Here is a 20,080-nt window from a genome sequence, read left to right as displayed (position 1 = left end):
TCTTTCATGCCTTGTTTGACTTGAAATAAAATTTAGTATTGACCAAAAAAAATAAAAATTTAAGGTGTGACAATGTAATGACCAAAATGTCCAAATAGGTGCTCCAAGATATTTTATCACCTTAAATTTATTATTTTATTTCAGGCTAGTGAGGGAGGATTTATTATAAAAAGAAAGACTATTGAGTTTGTTAACATAATGAGGAGGATAGCTTCGACATAAAATACAAAATTATCAGAAGAGATTGGTGAGGTGAGATTTCATAAGCGGAAATTCACCAAATGCCCCGGGCGATAACATATGATTCCCTCTATTCGCACTAGACTAGGGTCCAGTTCTCTTAGGGCATGTTTGTTCGAGGGGAGGGGACTAGTCAAGAATTATGCAGTGAGGACCTTAAATATGACCGTTAATGGTTAAGATATAGAACCTCACTTAAAGCCCATATATAAGCCCTGACTATAGAATGACTCGGGCACCAGGAGAGGGTGTCATGAACCAAACATGAGCTTATTCAAGAAGCTTACTAACAGGGCTTATCTTAGCCCATTTAAAAAGCAGTGCTAAAATAAGGCGGCCCAAAATAACGAGCCCATCTCTCTCGAAAACAAAACACGCTCGTCTTCGTCTTCACGCTGTGGAGCTCTCGTCTTCTTCTCCAGTTTCATGAGCGAGGGTCTTCATCTACCTCTCTAGTTTGCCTCAACCTCTCCTCTTCTCTCCTTTCTCCTATCTCCTCTACTTTGTCTACTGATTTTAATTTTGATTTTGTGTAGATTTAACGATTGGGTTACTTCTTACTCTGTGCAAATCTTAAGGCTTTCGTTGATTCACCATTGAGGTAAGCTCTGCTAGCTTTGTAATTCATCCTTTATTGCTTCTTTGATCTCGGTTTTTTATTTATTTTTATTTTTTTCTGTGATTTCTAAATGAATTGTAGTTGGGGAAGTAGAAGAAAGATATTTATGTGTTATATTCTTATTTGTATTGTTGATTAGTTGGGATTGAAATTGTGGTCTAATTGCATTTGCAGCTTACAATATGTGATTTTTCCTTTTCCTTTTTGTTTTTTGGTTGTTATTGACGCTATTGAATCTGGAGGACCCATTTATTGCTTTTCTAAAGTTAGCTTCTTTTTTTTTTTTTTTTTTTTTTTTTTTTCTGGGTTTACAAATAAATCTGTGATTGTTTTATTTCAGTTTGTAGGTGGTGAAAAATAGGCTGGATTTATATGTTCTGTGACAGTTGGTTTTCTGTTTCAATATCACAAAGAAGGCGGGGAAGTTTTAAAATTAGGATAAATGTTGTTTTCAATCACTTTGGAGCTGAAGCTTGTTTCTTGAGAAATTAAGCTTTTCTAAGACCCAGTTTTGTGTTTTGAAGTATGCTCATTTCACCATTCAATTCTGTGCTGATATGATATTCTTCTTCTAGGCATTATGCTCATGGCTCTGAAATTTCAGTTTGCAATGAATCGCTATATCAATCTGAAAGATTAGTTTTGTGTAGAAATTGAATGAAAGTAAATTGTACTGCATCTGTGTTGCATGTCTATACTAAGGCCATCTCCATTAATAAACTGTCTGATTACCATACTCAACTGATTTTAAACTCTTGAAAACTGTATATTTTTGTAAGTGAGAAAGCTTTGAAGTTTGTTGGTTGTATTAAAGGATAAATATGTATGTTTTGGTCAATTGGGTCTAGTGTTTGATGTATTTTTGGTGTGCAATTACTACATGGACCAAGGAAGACTTGTGTTCTATTGTCCATCGTCTGATTGATAATTGTGATATGATGTTGGGTTTTGTTTTGAGAAAGTTAAGTCAGACACAGGTTCTAACAATTCATTTGAATAATTAGGTGATCAAGTTGGGTAATTTAGTTTGGTGTGCTTCACTTGATTAATTTGGTGATCAAGTTGAGTTGGATTGAATTTGCAATGCATTTGGTTTAATTTGCTTGTCAGGTTTGATATCATAGAATTGTGTGGATTATGTAATCCCTGGGCTTAATTTGGTCATTCATTTGCATTGATTTAATTAGTCTTCAGTCTAATTTAGTCTTAACTCTTTCTGCACGGGGATATGAGGATGCTGACAGGTTTGGCTTGGTGAACCTTCTCTTTGAGGACTGAGAGGCTGTAGATGAGAGAGGTTGAGTGGTTCTATGGGCCTGTTGATGACTTTTGGATATGTATTTGTTTGTAATAGTCAAATTAGTTTTGGATTTATTTATTAGTTTATAATTTTTGTAATTATAAGTTTGTAATTTTTTCATAACGCATATTTAAGAACAGAAAAAAAATGATTTAATGTTTAAAATAATTATTTTTATAGTTTAGAAATATAGTCCTGTCTTGGATTGCACCAAACATAAGATAGTGCTAAATAACACTATTTTGCCCCTTAGTACCCCTTAGTCCAGCACTCCACCAAATATAGGACAGGACTAAGTCCAAGCCAAGCCAATCCAAGCCAGTCCTTGAATTTAGTCGTGTCCAGTCCAGTCCTGTGTACCAAACACCCCTTTAGTAGATAGGCCTAACAATGGGTTATTTTAAGATTGGGTTATTTGTCTTTTAAGCTAATTCTACCTTGTTTCAATCTTGTATTTGATTTCATAGAAACACCATGTTTGTGAATTTTACACTAGTTCATGTCATGTAATGCTGATTATACTTCTATTTTCTTATCTCTCATCTGGATCCAGTTTTGACCCTTTATTCTCCTTGAATGAGAATTTACCAAGAACTGGACAATCTTTCATTTGTTGGAAAATGGCAAAGAAAGGATGCTCAAAGTTGAATATTGCTATTATTCATCCTGATCTGGGTATAGGTAATTTCTATTTCTTCTTGTTATCATTGAAGATTGTAAAGAAGTTGTTTTGGCCTTATGTTGTTGTGATGTGTGATGTGCAGGAGGAGCTGAAAGACTAATTGTTGATGCGGCTGTGGAACTTGCATCCCATGGGCATAAAGTTCATGTTTTCACAGCGCACCATGACAAAAATAGATGTTTTGAGGAAACTATTTCTGGTGTGCCGTTTTTGTACTTCAAATTTATCTTTGAAATCATTGTATTTGTGAAAATGTGGTGGGGTTTGCTTAGGGTTGGAATGTCTACGGTACAATAAATCAAATAGGAGTGTGTTCGGCAACCACAAAAACTCATGCCCATATCCCACATCAAATTGTAATGCCATTTGAAAGTTGAAATCAGAGACTTATACATACACAAGAAGATAACATTTTGTATGCATCCTTTGGAGGAAGAAAAGAAGTCACAGTAGAATACTGAAAGATTTCCGGTTCAAGTAGTCTTGGTGTGTGTGTGTGTGTGTGTGTGTATTTCTAGGAGTACCATGGTTAGAAATACAACCTGCCTTGAGAACTTTATCGCATAATACTACTAAATAGGCAGATGGGTGTTAGACCTTAGAGTTGGAAGATGGCTTATGCTTTCTGCTTCCTTTTTGGGGAACCTGTTCTCAGTTTGGTGTTGATTAGCTGTCATTCTAAAGCAGTGCATAGTTTGATGTTTTAATGTCATTGGTTTGCCAGGTACCTTCCCTGTGACTGTATATGGTGCTTTCCTACCCCGACATATATTCTATCATCTTCATGCTTTGTGTGCATATCTGCGGTGCCTTTTTGTTGCTGTGTGTGTGCTGGTCATGTGGCCATCATTTGATGTGATACTAGCAGATCAGGTTTCTGTTGTCATCCCATTGCTGAAGCTAAAGAAGTCAACAAAGGTGCTTGCACGTATCTTGTACGAATTGTTATGTAGCATTGTTTGCTATTATAGTTGTTTTATGTGTTACATCTTTGTGTACAGGTTCTTTTTTATTGCCATTTTCCAGATTTATTACTGGCTCAACATACAACTATTCTAAGGAGGATATATAGAAAACCGATAGACTTCATAGAAGAAATGACAACTGGTCTGATTCCATTTCTTGGTTTTATCGTTTTTATGTGATGTGTGGACTGCATCTCTCTAGTGTTCTTTTGTTGTGTGTATACAGCTATTCCTTACCACTTTATTTTTTTAAATGATACTGCTGCAGGAATTGCAGATAAGATTCTTGTTAATAGCAAATTTACAGCATCTATGTTTGCAAAGACCTTCAAGTGTCTTGATGCGCGAGGAGTTCAGCCAGCTGTTCTTTACCCAGCTGTCAATGTGAATCAGTTTGATGAACCCACCGATTCTTATAAGTAATGAACATGTTTGTGTATCTGTTGGCACCTTACGGTTTTAGGCATGCTTTTATGATTCCATATCTAACCATTTGTTAGATGACTTTTCTTTGAATTTTATCTGGTAATTTACAGTTTTTGTTATTTGTTTATTTCCTTGTTGTAGGTTGAATTTTCTGTCCATCAACCGTTTTGAGAAGAAAAAGAATATAGACTTGGCAATTTTGGCCTTTTCTATGCTTCGCACCCTAGGAGGAGATGTGCTTCAAGGCCTCAATCTGGCTGAAGCTTCCTTAACAATTGCAGGCAAGTTCCTACTTATTTATCTGCCTGGGTAGTCTTATTGATGGATGTTTTATGCTAATTAGTAAGTACACCCTTTGAAAAAAAAGGACTTTAAATTACTATACAAGCTACCGGGTTAGATATGCTTGGTCCTTGTTTTCGGTAATTCTTGATGATATTTGTTTGGGCCATATACCAAAGGATCCAATGCCTACTCAAATGCCTACCGGTTGACATTGATACATTAATCCAACATCATTGCATACTTTGATTGATAGAATTGCATGACTTGTGCACATACAGGTGAAAAAATTGATACACGTCTTTTGTTTTAGGTGGTTTTGATAAGCGCTTGAAGGAAAATGTTGAGTACTTGGAGGAGCTCAGAAGTTTAGCGGAAAGGGAAGGAGTGTCTAGTCAGGTTAACTTCATCACATCTTGCTCAACAGCTGAAAGAAATGCACTTCTCTCCCAATGCCTATGTGTTCTTTATACGCCAAAGGTGCTAATTACTTTATTTGGTTCCATTGATTGGATATAGTGAAGAAATGAATTTGACATGCAGTATTCAATAATGCAGGATGAACACTTTGGCATTGTTCCTCTGGAAGCGATGGCAGCTCACAAACCTGTTATTGCGTGCAACAGTGGGGGCCCTGTAGAAACAGTTAAGAATGGTGTAACAGGATTTCTTTGTGAGGGTAACCCAAGAGAATTCTCCTTGGCTATGGCTAAACTCATTCAAGACCCACAGATGGCACAGAGAATGGGTACAGAAGCTCGAAAGCATGTCACGGAGTCATTCTCTACAAAAATATTTGGTCAGAATTTGAATCAATACCTTGTTGATATTGCTCGGACAAAGAGAGACTGAGAATAAATTAACATAGCGCATGATACACAGACAGTCTCCTTAATATGAATCTCTGCTTTAAAGCAACTGCTGCAAGCTTCAGATATTACATAATGATAATGGCAATTAACTAACTATACTTGTCCTGCATTGGAGTTTATGCTTGTCCTGCATTAACTAACTATGCTTGTCCTGCGGCGGGCCACATTGACTTACAATCTTTTTGTTTGGTGGAATTTGACAAACTTTAGGTCTTGGAGAATTAACATAGGTGAAACACTGAAACCCTAGCCATGTGAATCCAAATAATTTTGTTTTGAGTACAAGCGATAGGGGGAGGGTGAGTTTACACAAAATATTTATTGGGTGCTATGGGATTTCAAACCTCTGCCCACATGGTGGAGGTGAAAGAACTCAACTAACTGAGTTATACCCCACTAAGAACTCAACTAACTGAGTTATATCCCACTAACTCAAATAACTTTGTTAATATATAGCCTAAAGGCAACCCATACCCTTGAGAAACTATATTGCAAGTTAGGCTTACCCATTTTATCCGCTACTCAGCAATATGGAAGAGGTATCCAAAACATAGAAATTCAATTCAGCTGGGATAATTTTGTACCCGTATCTCAAGTTCTGAACAAAATCAGACTTACACATGTCAAGTTCCTGATCAGTAGGATTTCAAATTCCAAACCATTTGGCAGTTGTTTGGACTTGGACCCCCCAAAAATGGGAAAATGGGAATGTTTTCAATTAAAGGGAAAGAGGGAAACATTATTAGAAAGAAGTGAGATGCAAAATGAGAGAGCTAAAAACTAACAGAAGAACACATGAAACTAAAATATGAAAGGAAAAGAAAGAGCAACAAAACCAAACCAACCAATAGAACAATATGGAATTGTGAAATGAATACGTAAAGCTCATTTTTGTCAGGAGAGTTTCACCTAAAACCTCAGGGAGACATCCATAAAATTTGTCAGGCATCTAAATCCATCCATTTTGTAATTCATATCCCTTATATGAACTCTGCCAATGCATAGTGGTAAGATGAAGAAGCTCTGTGTCCTCGTGCAGGTTAAATACAACTGCTATCGTTCCTCCGTAGGAAAATTGGCCACATTAAGGCATTTTATCAAACACATTGCCCCTAAAGCAAAACTAATGGAAGTGCTGGTGGTTGTGGTGGCACTGATTGTGATTGTGATTGTAATTGTAGTGGCTGAGATTGCTGTGGAACCGACGAGGTGATGGTAGCGGTAATGGCAGCGACAATGGCACCATTATGAGACGACTTGGATCATAATGATCAAACCCTCCAAACGGTGGACAGGGATAATAAGGTGGCACTGCATAAGGGTTATATCCATGTCCATGTCCATGTCCATATCCATATCCATATCCACCTTGTCCAAAATAGTCGTAGTTGTCCCTGACCTCACCATCAAACGTAAGACTTTTTAGCTCTGCAACTTTCACTGTTCCTTTCTCTGCATCTGTGTCAATTTTATAGAAACCTAAGTTTCAAAAAAAGAAGTAAATAAATAACAATCCTTAATAAAAATAAAAGAAATGCAGTAGCAAAACTATTATTTTCTAGAAAGGAAAAAAATAGAGGCGAAAAACGAAAAATACCATAGATATTCTGCAAGACATCATAGATCTTTGTCCTGCATGCTTCACATTTGATATTCACTTTCAGAACACAAGTCTGCAAAAAAATTATATATATCAAATTGCAAGAATAAAGTTTATAAAGACCAATATGATTAAAAATAAACCAAGAAACCGTTTGTGCAATGGAAGGATCCATCAGGGAAAATTCTGATTAAATTTCTGCAATGCGTTCTTGCAGCTTTGCTTGAAGGGTTCTTGTATATTTTTGTAGTTGTATTTTGGCTGTCACATTCTCAATTAATTCCTAAAATCTCTCTTCTCGATATTCCTTGTAATTTTGATTGGGACGAAATAATTATGTCCAGTTGTGAAATTACTGTTTACATTAATTTTACTTTTCGACTTTTACTTCTTAATTCTGATTCAGAGATATAAGTGTGAATATAGGATAGGACGGTTGTCTTTAAACATTCGTCACAATTATGCAGGATCAACGTTCAACATGACAATGAGTCTCTGGATGTCTCCCCATTTTTGCGCCATACCGAGTAAGAGAAAGAGGGGAAAACAAAGGAAAAACAGAGACTTCGGATGCGATTAACCGACATTTAATCAAATTTTGTCCCCTAAACAATGGTTTTGCAATGAAAATGTTAATTATGCTTTTGCAGAAATCCTATAATTTTTTTCTCCTTCAAGCTAACAAGCACAGATGTAGAAGATGTTAGATGTATACTCCACCTTGAATTTTAGATGGTATGTACACGGCCGACAAGAAGTTAAGTTCATGCACAGACAATGCTTCGAACTCAAATTTCACTCCTCTTTCCAGCATCAATTGTAGTTCCAATCTAAAAGAGAAAACTGCTTCATGTTACTTATTCCAGTCATATGATGGATGAATAAGAAAGCTAACAGAGTCTTACCTCCACTCTAGCTCTTCTCTTTGTAAGTAGCATCTACGTAACATGGCTTCCGTTTTCCTCTTGTCTGGCATGTTTACAAGGAACCTTATTTAAAGTTACCAAAAGAAATAGTAATGCCAATGTAAAGCACCATATCTCTCACCTTCTGCTGTCAAGGGAATGAGACACTGTTGTGGAAGACGGTACTTCTCTGAGTCCAAAACGAAGGCTCCAAGCCAGAGTATCTCAGGGACCCGTAGTAATTTTGCATCATAGGCCATTTGCTTACATCACAAGAGAGTGAGCAGTCTTCCTTCCTAGTTAGTTCAAGTGTTAGTTAAGTTAGTAAACTATACATAACAAGTTTATAGATTGATCAAGAAGCCTAACCATAGAACCAAACCGATACGTGTACAGGATGTCAAAACCGCACGGATCAGAGTCTACCAAGCAATAGGTAGGGAGACGCAAAGTATCAACAAGAAGCCCCAAAAATCTGGTCTGCATTGCAAATTAAGCAGAGAATGTTACTAATTACTTGGAGAGACCATGGACATAATGCATCAAGAGTTTCCAATTAGAAAAGATCACATCTAAACAAATACACTATGTTCCCCATATTATCTTATCACAAATCTTAGGCTCAATTTATATGCCCATGATAATTTGGAAAATACAATGCATTACCAAGGTTTAATTAATGTACAAAGAAGAATACCATTTATCATAATCCAAGTTCAAGTCTCATAATGAACTATATCTTACAGCCCGTATACTAAGAATTATTCTTTGACATTGGAAATGAAAAATAACTCAGATTCACCTGAAAACACAGAAGGGTGCATGTAATAGATATCTCTCTTAGACCCATGTCTGTTTTCTTGCAGAAGTTGCTGAACAATTACTAGAACCCTAAGCAAAACATCTGAAATAGATTCGGGGAACCAGGTAATCAGTAACTGGTACCTTACCATAAATCTCTTGTACATGTATGATAGAGTTCAATTGTCTGTTAATGTCGGTATGAGGTTGATAGTCTGACAACATAACATCCACAAATCTCTGGTTTTCTATGCCTTTATTGTTAATAAAAAATGGAAGATGGACACTCATTTCAGTTCATTTTCATAAAGTAATCTGTTTATTATAAAAATTGAAAAGGGCCTCTGATTTTTCTTGGCAAATCGCAGGGCCGTGGCTGTGAGTTCCATCGTGAGTGCTTTCCCTCCATAATTCGTGCATTAATGGAGATTTTTTTAAAAATAATTTCTGGGTATTTATAAGATTGCTTGTGGGCCGGGTAAGTTTAGCTCGCTTTATAAGGAATAGAACTTTGTGTTTGTCAAACTTGGGTCTTACAATGACTAAGGTACAGACCAGAAAAAAAAAAAGACTAAGTTTCATTGCAGAGCATCATGATCTTCCAATATACTTCATCAATAAAACTATTTGTAACATAGAGAGAAGTAACATGAGTTACTCCCTGCAAATGTCTCCTTTATGAGATGAAATACATTGTCCATCAGCAGTCTGTTTGAACAACTAGTATTACAAAAGGAAATCACAGATAAATCAGCTATCATTCAGTATGCACACATAACCCTTTTGAACTCCGGTATTATTGAGAAGCCTCGTGTTTGTTAAGTGTCAGCTCCTCCTGGAGTCGATATGGAAGATACACAAGGGAACCAATATCGGCGAATACCATCTTTGTGGCCATCATCAATCATTGCAAGACCCTCCTGAGAAAAGCAAGGGTTTCTTGAGCCCCAGCAATCGTAGTATGTATATATAATAGACTGAAGGGAAGAGAGGATAGTATGAGTAGTTTAGTAAATGTCATCAACTTACATCTAGTAAAGTGTCGAATGCATCAATTGCACGGCCAGTGGTCCAAGATAACCGTCTCTCTACCTCATCAACAATCAAGCTTTCGCTTTCCAACAGAAATCACCTCAAAATCATTACCCAATACCTGGAATCAAGCAACAGTTGTTAGTATAATGCATCACTTAGTCAACAATCATAATAGTATGGTACTAACTACTGCAGAGATATAATATGAACTGCTTAAGACAAACTTTATGAAATGTTTAAGAGTCGAAAGCATCATAATAAATCATAAAATACAGAGTTTCAATCATGAGATCAAAAGGGACTACTACTACAACTACTCATATACAATGATAACGAAACCTAATCGGCCTTCCAGATATCACCAGGCTAACAACCTAAAAGAACTAGCCAGTGTTCTGTCACATTGCAAAAATGTGGCAAGAATTCAAGCCCCTTAGGCCTAGTCAACTGAAATTCAGGATGTGAACCTCTTCTACTGAGACCATAGGATCACAAGATTTATTTGTATTCTTTGGGGGCTGGGGGCCAATAACTTGTCTAAGGCCTTCCTAATTGAAGTACCTTATATTCACATCAATTTCTGACCGACACTTGTACAAGTAATGCATGGACAAGCAAACCATATTTACCTTCAACTTACTTATAGCACGCAGGCAATCATCCTCAGAAACAGCTTCACGATCACTCTTTCGCCTCTGACGAAGCATATTGCAGAGTTCCTTCAGTTTTATCAAACCTCCATTGTGGGGTCTTGTTGCCAAGCAAATGTCAACAATTTGCACCCCTGTCTAACCAATGAGCTCCATTTTAGAATATGTAATATATACACTCCCATATAAAATGCAGACTTTAGTTGCATCAATATATATTGGACAACAATCCTACAAAATATTGGGCACTGAATTTGCAACTTAACAGAGGCCTGGAACATATTTATCTAAATAATCTTAGCAACAACAATATTAACAGCCAATCTTGCAGATATGCATAGAGATTAAGAAGAAGGTACCAACCAAGTTCAAAATAGAAGTCACCAATCCCCAAGAGCTCTGCCCAGAAACCCTTATTGGAGGCCAAGGGATCTACCCCAACTTTATTGCACATGTTATGAAATTGTGATCTGAAAGCAGGGTTCTTGCGAATATCATTCTGTACAATACACGTCCACAAACAACACAAATTGATACCAACAAAGAAAAATTTCACATTATTAACCATCTGAAAATGATTGAAAACAAAATGGGACCTTGTGTTTTCGAGCGAAATCTTCCAACTGGGTTCGAAAAGTGGTAAGTTGTTCCTTCATGAGATCGGTTCTAATCTTGGCGACGTTCTCGCCTAACAACCGATATTGGTCCAGCAAAACCAGCATGGCTTGATTAATTGAATTTCAGTAATTAATGGCATTAATCAATGATGGAGAAGAATTTGTGTATGCCCAACCCTTCAATGATGGTCATAGGGCATCTATGGCTAAGCAGTCCTATTTTGCAATCTGAAGAAGGAGCAACAATTTGTGTATGTCGCAGACAAGTAAAGACTTTCGCGGTCATGGAAATGCTAAATTTCATTGCTAGCAATTGTCATTGGGCAAGTTGATTTCACACATTGTATCAATCCAGTATTCCAAAATGAACAACGATCACTAAAATGCTTAAGAGGCAGTCTAACCATTTTAACCAACGTGTAGGGAAGAGATATATTGGGAGTGTTTCTGATATGGCCTCATGTATTCCAAACACAAAACCGTAGTCATTCCTTCCCTGGGAGATAACAAGGAGTCTACAAAACCTTCTCATTCAACCATGACAGAAGGAACCAAGTGATCCTTGTATCGCAGCCCTTGAGTGAAGACAACTACAGCACAAGGAATTACTCACAGCTTTATACAAGTAAAAAACTAGATCCTATATTGTGCTAATTGTCTTTACAATACAGGAAAGAGAAACATTAATTAGTTGACTATCTACAACAACACACTAATTATCGGAGATCATCAGAATCAACTCAATTGATCTTGTCTTCTTTAAATCTTAACCAAAAGTTGACTGGCCTAGCTGCTCAAAGTATATGTCTTCATGCAGTAAAGCTATGCTTTTAAATATGTGCTTCAGTTTCTCGTGCTGAGCCATCTCTTCCAAGATTTTATCCTCTGAAACTGTGGCTCGGATTTCCTTCTCAAGAGCCTTCTTGTCTGAATCAGAAAACACCAACTCAGATAAACGACTCTTGTCAACTTGGCGACTGTATTTATCCTCTTCGTTAGTTCCATCCATGAGGAGATGGTAGACAAATACAACCTTCTTCTGTCCCAGCCTGTAGGCACGGGATATTGCTTGCCTCTCCACAGATGGATTCCATGCGACATCAAGCAATACAACTCTGGAAGCTCCAACAAGGCTTATGCCTTCGGAACATGCTTTAGTTGAAGCTAGTAATACCTTGGCATTGCTAGATGGATCATTGAAAACCTTCATCGAGGATTGACGCTGCTTCATATCACATTTCCCATCCATATACAGCACCTCTTCCCCTTCAGTCCACTGAAATAGAGATTTCAGAATATCCCTTAGAAGGATTAACGGATCAAGGAATTGACTGAAAACAAGAATTCTTTCCTTCATAGCATCGCTGAGCCGAATGAGTTCCGTCACAAATTTTGCCTTGACTCCAGCATCGGGATTTAATTTAAGCTCCTCTAACCTACCCCGGTCAGCAGAAAATGCATCTTCCTTATCCTTAAGCAAGAGGGAAGGATGAATACATATTAAAGCCTCTAGGTTTTCATATCGAAACGATTCCTTCACCCCTTGAATTCTCTTATGAAAACTCACCTGTAGCGGGGTTGGGTGTAAAACAACAACTGAGTTCCTTAACCCGGGAAGACTATCTTGCAGCACAGAACCTTTATAGACGTGAACAAATGGCGCAATCTGAGCTTTGACCTCTGTAGCATGTTTTTCTTTGTCATCAGCAACTTTTCCACTACTACTGGCCACAAAAGTCCATTTCCATTTTTCCCCATTGCTTTTCCTGCCTCGTTTTCTGGGAAGATCCCTACTGAATTTAGTAGAATCAATCGAGGCTGCAAAAGTGGGCCTCACAAGGCAGATTGTATTGAATAGCTCCTGAAAGTTATTCTGAAACGGAGTTCCAGAGAGCAGAATACGCCTTTTTGTTTTGATTTCTGACAAAGCCTTCCACATATGACTTTGATCATTCCGAGGAGTGTGTCCTTCATCAAACACTACGAGACCAGGAAACTCAAGAAGGATTTTCCCCATTTTGTCAGCTGAGCCAGTTTTTTGTGCTCCACAAAGCTGCTCAAACAGCCGGTAAGTAATCCCCAGGATGCTTCTGTTCTTTTTCCAGGAATACAACTTCAGCATTCGCCTGTTCTCTTTGTTAACACTTTTCCTGCCTTGAGCTTGCATCACCAAATTTACAGCTGTTTGATTTTCTTCGCCAGATAACTCCAAGTTGTTAAGATTGTGAAACGGAATGTCAAACTTCCATTTTTTAAACTCCTCTTCCCACGTAAGGAGCATGCTACGAGGAGCAATCAGAAGCGGCCTGCAATCTGGGAATAACTCCATGTATGTCTGGAGAAAGACAATGGTCAGGCGAGTTTTTCCTGTTCCAGGAGCATGTGATATGATGCATCCATTCCCACCAACACTACTTGGCTTTTTCAACTTGTCAAGATGAATACCACCCGCTATATGGTTCCAGATAAACTCAAAACCTTCACGCTGATGGGGATACATACTACTTTTAACACCAGGAATTAAGTCCCACACTGTGCCTTCAACATGAGGATGAGAATTACAGCCAGAATGGCGATCAGAATCAGAAACATGAGATTGAAGCTCATCAAAGATAGACCGGTTGTCTGTTTCAGAGCCTCTTGTGCCAAATCTTCCATAGGGGAAGTCAATCTGGAATGAACATACACAAGGGAAAATTCACATATCTGATATGCTAAAGCATGACAATTAAGTTGATAAGCGCGGAGCATCAGAAAGCAGACAAGGAAAGTAAAAGAAGAACGAAAAATCAGACCCTATACACTAAATCAAATTTTTTTTTTTTTTTTGCCAAGATATACTAAATCATTCAAAGCAACATATTTGACGAGACTCAAGAAATCCTTAAAAAAAATTGAGATCGGCCAGAAACATTCCAAGGACATTCACCATAACTAACTTGATAATTCTGATTTGAATGACTAAAATCAACAAGTTGCAGCTTTTAGAAGTAAAAATGGCCCACCAATGAGATCATTAAATAACCCCATCCGAGGATGAAGGATCCTCTCAATATCAAAGAAAGAAAGCACTGTCAAGTTAAGTACACCAAAAAATAATTACTGTCAAGTTAAAGACCAGAAGCTTTGAGTAACCAAATGAACTAAACCAATGATCAAGTCCAGGCATATGCAAGAGCTATTTACAAATACAATAAAAATCTAATAATAACAAATAACAGTTGAAATATGCCAATTGGGTCAATAACTTGAACAGTGAGTTTGCTCTCAGATCCAATCAAACTTGGCCAACTCAAGTTACATGGAATGGAACGTCAACACGTCATAGTTTCATTCCAAATAATGGACCCAGCTAGGTAAGTAAGCCCTTGCTCCAAGTCTCTAAATCTAGAACTTATATGGATAAAATTGCCAACAAAGGATGCATCCTAAAGCATGTTCCAAACAACACAGAACGCTCTACATGCAGTGTTGTCATAATAATAACTAGATTCTAAGAATTAGTGCAAATGAAAAATGCTAACATAATCAGTCTTAACTGAAAGGAACATGCATAAGACAGTTGCAGGACTTACGAAGTCTGGTAAAATATACTTGATCTCCTGATCTAAATAAGAGCAAAACTTGCATCTGAGTCCAATCTCTTCATCAAGTATAAGCTGATGAACCCCTCTCCTACAGAGGCTAGCCACTGTTTCATCTTCGTTAGCAATAGGGAGTGAATCTTGACTTTCAACCTGCCAATCAAACATTCACTTACAATAAAACATCTTGTGCAAGAAAAAAAAATGTACTTTCCAGGAGCAGAGTGCAAACAATGTTGTTTATATCAACCTACCACATTAGAATCAGGGGAACCAATCTCAGAAGCTCTGAGAGCAAATTCAAGATCGTCCCATAGTTCTTTTTCTTCTGGATCACACTCTGACTTCTTTGGTACATTTGACTGCTCCCATGGAAAAGTAAACTTAAGTGGAAGAGTTGTCATCTCAGATTCTGGTGGATTTCTTTCATCTTTAGGGCCTTCATCTCCAAAGGAAACTGTCCCTTCCAGCGTCCCTTCTCCCTTCTCATAAATGGAATCTGCAAGAATCTTAAAAGCATTACAGTCCTTATTTGCCCGCATGGACCTTCTATTAGTAAGATTCTCGATATCCCTTTTATTCTTCTTGCACACTCCGTGGACACCGTTCCATTTACTAGGCTCAGTTTCTGGACTACCACCATAGGTCTTGTCACTTTCATCATTTCTTCTATTATCATCAGACCCTGTTTTCTTTTCGTGGCACCTAGTTCTCAGACCACTGCAATTGGCCTCATCAACATCCTCGTTGTCATTATCATGCCCGGAAGAAGAATCCTCATTATCCTCATCAACACAAAGTCGTTGATTTACAGTTACAGATTCTATTCTCTTCTTTTCACTTCTTCGACTAACTCGTGAACTATTTCGTTTTGCCACACTATTTTGAGCAGAATGAATAGGATCATCTTTGTTGCTATCAATGTCATCATCTGCATCAACTGACATATCCAACCCAACCCTTCTCTTTCTCCTCACACCAACCTCAACACTTCTCCCCTTTCCCGCTTTCCCACTTCCTTTTGTAATCTCACTAGCATCAATGTCCTTCCCCTTCTTCACCTCAACATCACCCTCAACACTTTTCCCCTTTCTTGGTTTCCCACTTGTCTTGGTAACCTCTCTTTCATCATCATGCCCCTCTCCACTGCATGAATTCGACTCCTCAGAAAATACAGAACTTTCTGACTTTTGTTGTTCAAAAGACTCATCCTCTGATTCATCTGAGGCATCAGAAATAGCATCCTCACTAGAACTACTCTTCCAAGATTCATCTGAGTCATCAGAAGCAGTATCCTCACTGGCATCACTCCTGTCTATACTCGAACAACCAAAACCTCCTACTTTCTCTTCACCCAAATATACCACCTCATCATCACTATCCTCCACGTCAACTGGACACAAATTCTCAATGTCCACAGCACCAGATTTAGAATTCTTTCCATTTGATCCGGCACTCTCAACATGATCAAAACCCACAGAATCATTGTCTTGCTTTCCAAATGAACTTTCACTGAGGATCTTAACACTGGCTGCTCCACCGTCATCAGAATCATCACGACCGGACCTCTGTTTCTTAGACCCCTCAGCAGATTTTCTTTTCCCACCCTTCTTCTTGTTCTTGCCTTTCGTGGATGGACTCACACTAACTTCCTCATTCTCCTCAGAGTCATCTACATAAATACAGTCCCATTCCTTGGACCCCTTGCGTGATTTCCCTTTCATATCGGGCCCATTATGGAGTTTTCTTTTCCCACTCTTCTTCTTGGCCTTGCGTCCCACGGATGGACTCACACTGGCTTCTTCATTCTCCTCAGAGTCATCCACTGAGACACAACCCCATTCTTTGGACCCCTTACGTGATTTCTCTTTCTTATCGGACCCATCATGGAGTTTTCTTTTCCCACCCTTGTTCTTCTCCTTACCTACGGTGGATGGACTCACACCAGCTTCCTCATTCTCCTCAGACTCCTCAAAGTCATCCACAGAGACAAAATCCCATTCCTTGGACCCCTTACGTGATTTCTCTTTCTTATCAGACCCATTATGGATTTTTCTTTTCCCACCCTTCTTCTTCTCCTTGCCTCCAGTGGATGGAGGCACACTGGCTTCCTCATTCTCCTCAGAGTCATCCAAAGAGACACAATCCCATTCCTTGGACTCCTTACGTGATTTCTCTTTTTTATCAGACCCATCACGGAGTTTTCGTTTCCCAGCCTGTTTCTCGCATAACTTCCTCCAGTATTTCTCCTCACTTAGCCGTGTCCTCCTTGCTACAGGCGCGTTATAGTCCATGAGCACCAAAGATTGAACCTTTTCCACCAAAAACACACAAAAAATATTTTAAAAAGTCAGCTCTTTTACATCAAAATCACACTAACACATGCATATGTATATTACCTACACACGCAACCGCAAAGAGAAGAAGCTACAGCCTATCGCAATAACCCCAAAGATTCAATTTTTCACACCAACGAAAAATCATCACAAAGCCAGCTCTTTTCCCTCAAATCGCACGCCCACATACACAAAAATCATACAACACATGCATATACACACCAGAAAACAGCAAAACAGAGTGATAGGGAGACAGACAGACTTACAAGCAGCAAAAATGGCGAACTTGCAGAGAGAGAGAAAACAGAGAAGAGCACAACGAGAGCTTCGTGACGGTGAGCAGGACCAGAGTAAGGCAAAAGGGCGCGAAGAGAGAGTGCTTGTGCTTCAGAGCATGCACGCCACGCCACGCCAGAGAGCAAAGGAGCCGGACGCTTTTCTTTCTTTCTTCGTAGTGTGAATTTTGGTCTTTGAGAGTTGAAAAAGGAGAGGTCAAATTGGGGTCTGTAAGCGTGAATTTTATTTTCGGACAAAACTGGCCCTTTCTTGGCCTAGAATTGGAAGGACGCAAGGGGGTATTACAGTAAAATGGGACAACGGGCGAGGTTTGGTGCTTGCATGAAACTGGGAACTAGAGCTGTGATTGGTGGAGAAATCAACGGTCTGGATGGTGTCCACGTCAGGAGAAGAGGAGCAAATGAACGGTCAAGATTTCGTTCTGTACTCTCTGAGTCTTTCTCTTGTATTTGGCTTCTTCTGTTCAGGGTTTCAATGAAAGCAATCCCCTTGACCCAAAAAGAATCAAAAGGTTTCCTTAATAAGATAAAAACTTTAGGCTTTGTTTTAAAAAATAATAATAATCAATGCCTCTTTTAGGATTTGGATTTGGACTTATCAGTAGGCAAAGAAATAAATGACTTTCACTAGAATAAGCTCTGTCTGATATTGATGTAGGATGGGAATTTTTTATTTTTTTACTATATTAAGGGCTTGATTTGAACTTGGTTTGTCAATCAATAAATTAAGAGCTGGCTTTATTGAAATTTGAATCAAAGTTAGGTTTTCCTCAACTAATATTTCATAGGTTATTAAATGATGATAAAGGAAGGAACTCTAAATTATAGGATCGTTTCTTGTTGATTAATTTAAATTTAGGAAAATTTGCGTAAATATCATCTGAACTTTTAGGCATGTGCATTATTACCACCTGAACTTTTAATTTTTATTTTTAACCACCTGAATTTTGTAAAGTGTTGCAATCCGCCATCTACGTCTAACTCCGTTAAAATTTTCGTTAAGTTTAAGGTTATTTTCATCAATTTACTATAACTAAAAATAATTATAAAAAACAGAATTTAAAATTTTATATATATATATATATATATATATATTTATTTATTTATTACATGATGTAACGTCCTAAATGTTTTTTCCGAATCCAGGAATAAGACATCATAGAACCCTTTGGTCCTTGCTTGCTTATGTGCTAGGTAAACCTACAAGCAAAACCAAAAAGTGAACAACTATATACAATCAACTGCTATAGTGACCAATTCAAACTGATGAATATTTTGATATAATTGCAACTGCAGCCTCATTTTGTGTTAAATATCATCAACAATTCTAAGGAACACACATAACTAAGATAAGCAACAAATTTGTCTGTTTTTTTGTTTTTCTTTCAAAATTTATCTGATTTGTTATCAGAAAAACTAAAAGGTCGCAAAGGACCCAAAAGTGTAGTGGTTTGGAGTATTTACTCCCTCAAGCAAGATTTTGGATTCGAGTTCTATCATTCGTGTAGTGTCACGTTTAGTATATTATCACCATTTTGAAAAGGAAAAAATAATAATTATTAAAAGACTAGGGGTAATGACGCACATACCTCAAAGTTCAAGTGTATTTACACAAATTTCCCTTAAATTTATCAATTTTGGTAATCTCTTTGGGTTTTATCCTCTAAATTATTTAGTGACTGATGATAATTTATGATGACTTGTGAATGAGAGCAAAAAACAAAGAACTTCATGTCAACTATTAAAAAAAAAAGAAAAAGACTAAATATTTCTCAACCAATGAGGATAAGACACGAACTTTGACAGCCCATATAGTACTTTTTTTTTAATCTCCAGGGTAGAGAGTAGAGACCTTTATACGGCTATATATGACAGGTAGTCCTACAATCAGAATTTTTCATTTTTCTAGGATTCTCACCTTTTCTTCAACTTTTCCCACTGTGGGATTGCAGAGTACCCCAAAAAAATTAAACCCCACAACTTTGACAAATTTTCAGCAGGAAAAGAAAAACAAAATATTGACAATTTGTTAATTCAAAATTACAAAGAAGATGAAAGTTTGAGTTTGGCAACCCACAACTTTGTGCATTTAGACTCACAAGGGTTGGCGCTAGCTGTCACCCTGCCAAGCATAATTTGGCAAGGCTTTAACTTTTCTCTCTTGTTCTTATTGTCCTTTTGTTTGTTTTTTTTTCTTCTTTTGGAGCGTGGGTTTTGTTGTTGTTGTTTTGGAACATGGGTTTTTGTTTTTGTAGTGAATAAAAGTACAAGAGATTGGGGAGTTGAAGCTGAGGAAGGTAGGGTCTTTACTCTTTTACTAGTTTGGGTATTGAGTAAAAGTGAATGATATGTGAAAGTCTTATATCAAAGTGCGCTTTCAAAGTTAAATTCATACACGTGGCAATTAAAAGTTGGGTGTTGCCGCATAAGTTCTTTCGGCTCAAGGTTGTGAGTCTGCTCTGGCGCTAGAGGTGTCAAACGGGCCATGCTGAATCGGCCCGTCCTGTTTAGAGTCGGCCCAATTGTGTCGGACTTGTCCATTTATGAAAATCATCAATTCTGCCCAGAGCCCATGACCCAAACCCATATAAGCTTGGGCCATGCTCATGTCAGGCCACTAAACAGGGCGGAGATGGGCCCACACTAAATTTGACTTATGTATTGCATTTTCTTTTGTAAATTTTTTTACATCTTCATTTAAATCTTTTTTACAATTATGTAACAAGATTTATTATTTGTTGGGAAAAGTAGGCAATAACTTTCTTTAAAGTATATTTAAATAGAAAATGACATTATTGTTTGGATTTTAAAAATTGAAGGCAGAGTTTTCCACATCGATCCAAACGCTAGCAAGTCGAATTGGTCGAGCA

The 20,080-nt window shown here is 37.8% G+C and overlaps 3 protein-coding genes and 1 pseudogene across 5 annotated transcripts; 1 reads left to right on the top strand and 3 right to left on the bottom strand.

Moving 5' to 3' along the window:
• Nucleotides 1–563: 563 nt before the first annotated feature.
• Nucleotides 564–5,479, top strand: LOC110754544 (uncharacterized). 2 transcript variants are annotated; one of them, XM_021955613.2, is made up of 10 exons: nucleotides 564–676; nucleotides 777–841; nucleotides 2,713–2,840; nucleotides 2,924–3,040; nucleotides 3,566–3,759; nucleotides 3,843–3,948; nucleotides 4,075–4,225; nucleotides 4,374–4,513; nucleotides 4,828–4,994; nucleotides 5,073–5,479. In XM_021955613.2, exons 3-10 carry the CDS (start codon nucleotides 2,780–2,782, stop codon nucleotides 5,364–5,366), a joined length of 1,230 nt encoding a protein of 409 aa, XP_021811305.2. In that variant the 5' UTR covers nucleotides 564–676; nucleotides 777–841; nucleotides 2,713–2,779; the 3' UTR covers nucleotides 5,367–5,479. The 2 variants fall into 2 exon arrangements, with proteins under 2 accessions (XP_021811305.2, XP_021811307.2); XM_021955615.2 differs by having other exon boundaries at nucleotides 620–695.
• Nucleotides 5,480–6,064: 585 nt separating this feature from the next.
• On the bottom strand, nucleotides 6,065–8,151 carry LOC110754527 (meiotic recombination protein SPO11-1-like). Of its 2 annotated transcripts, none has more exons than XM_021955595.2 (5): nucleotides 8,034–8,151; nucleotides 7,892–7,955; nucleotides 7,707–7,816; nucleotides 6,984–7,059; nucleotides 6,065–6,865 (listed from the first exon to the last, which is right to left on the bottom strand). In XM_021955595.2, the coding sequence occupies exons 1-4, from the start codon at nucleotides 8,149–8,151 to the stop codon at nucleotides 7,028–7,030; spliced, it is 324 nt and encodes a 107-aa protein (XP_021811287.2). In that variant the 3' UTR covers nucleotides 6,065–6,865; nucleotides 6,984–7,027. The 2 variants fall into 2 exon arrangements, with proteins under 2 accessions (XP_021811287.2, XP_088109685.1); XM_088253559.1 differs by having other exon boundaries at nucleotides 6,065–6,844.
• A 1,227-nt stretch (nucleotides 8,152–9,378) lies between these two features.
• LOC110754547 (vacuolar protein sorting-associated protein 22 homolog 1-like) lies at nucleotides 9,379–11,099 on the bottom strand (annotated as a pseudogene).
• LOC110754546 (SNF2 domain-containing protein CLASSY 3-like) lies at nucleotides 10,741–17,375 on the bottom strand. The gene is made up of 5 exons (XM_021955617.2): nucleotides 17,181–17,375; nucleotides 14,833–16,890; nucleotides 14,570–14,731; nucleotides 10,974–13,665; nucleotides 10,741–10,876 (listed from the first exon to the last, which is right to left on the bottom strand). The coding sequence occupies exons 2-4, from the start codon at nucleotides 16,870–16,872 to the stop codon at nucleotides 11,761–11,763; spliced, it is 4,107 nt and encodes a 1,368-aa protein (XP_021811309.2). The 5' UTR covers nucleotides 16,873–16,890; nucleotides 17,181–17,375; the 3' UTR covers nucleotides 10,741–10,876; nucleotides 10,974–11,760.
• Nucleotides 17,376–20,080: the final 2,705 nt, after the last annotated feature.

Source organism: Prunus avium, chromosome 5 (genome assembly GCF_965620075.1).
Source record: "Prunus avium chromosome 5, drPruAviu1.hap1.1, whole genome shotgun sequence".
NCBI classification, from domain to species: Eukaryota; Viridiplantae; Streptophyta; class Magnoliopsida; order Rosales; family Rosaceae; genus Prunus; species Prunus avium.
This window is presented reverse-complemented; position numbering and strand designations above follow the sequence as displayed.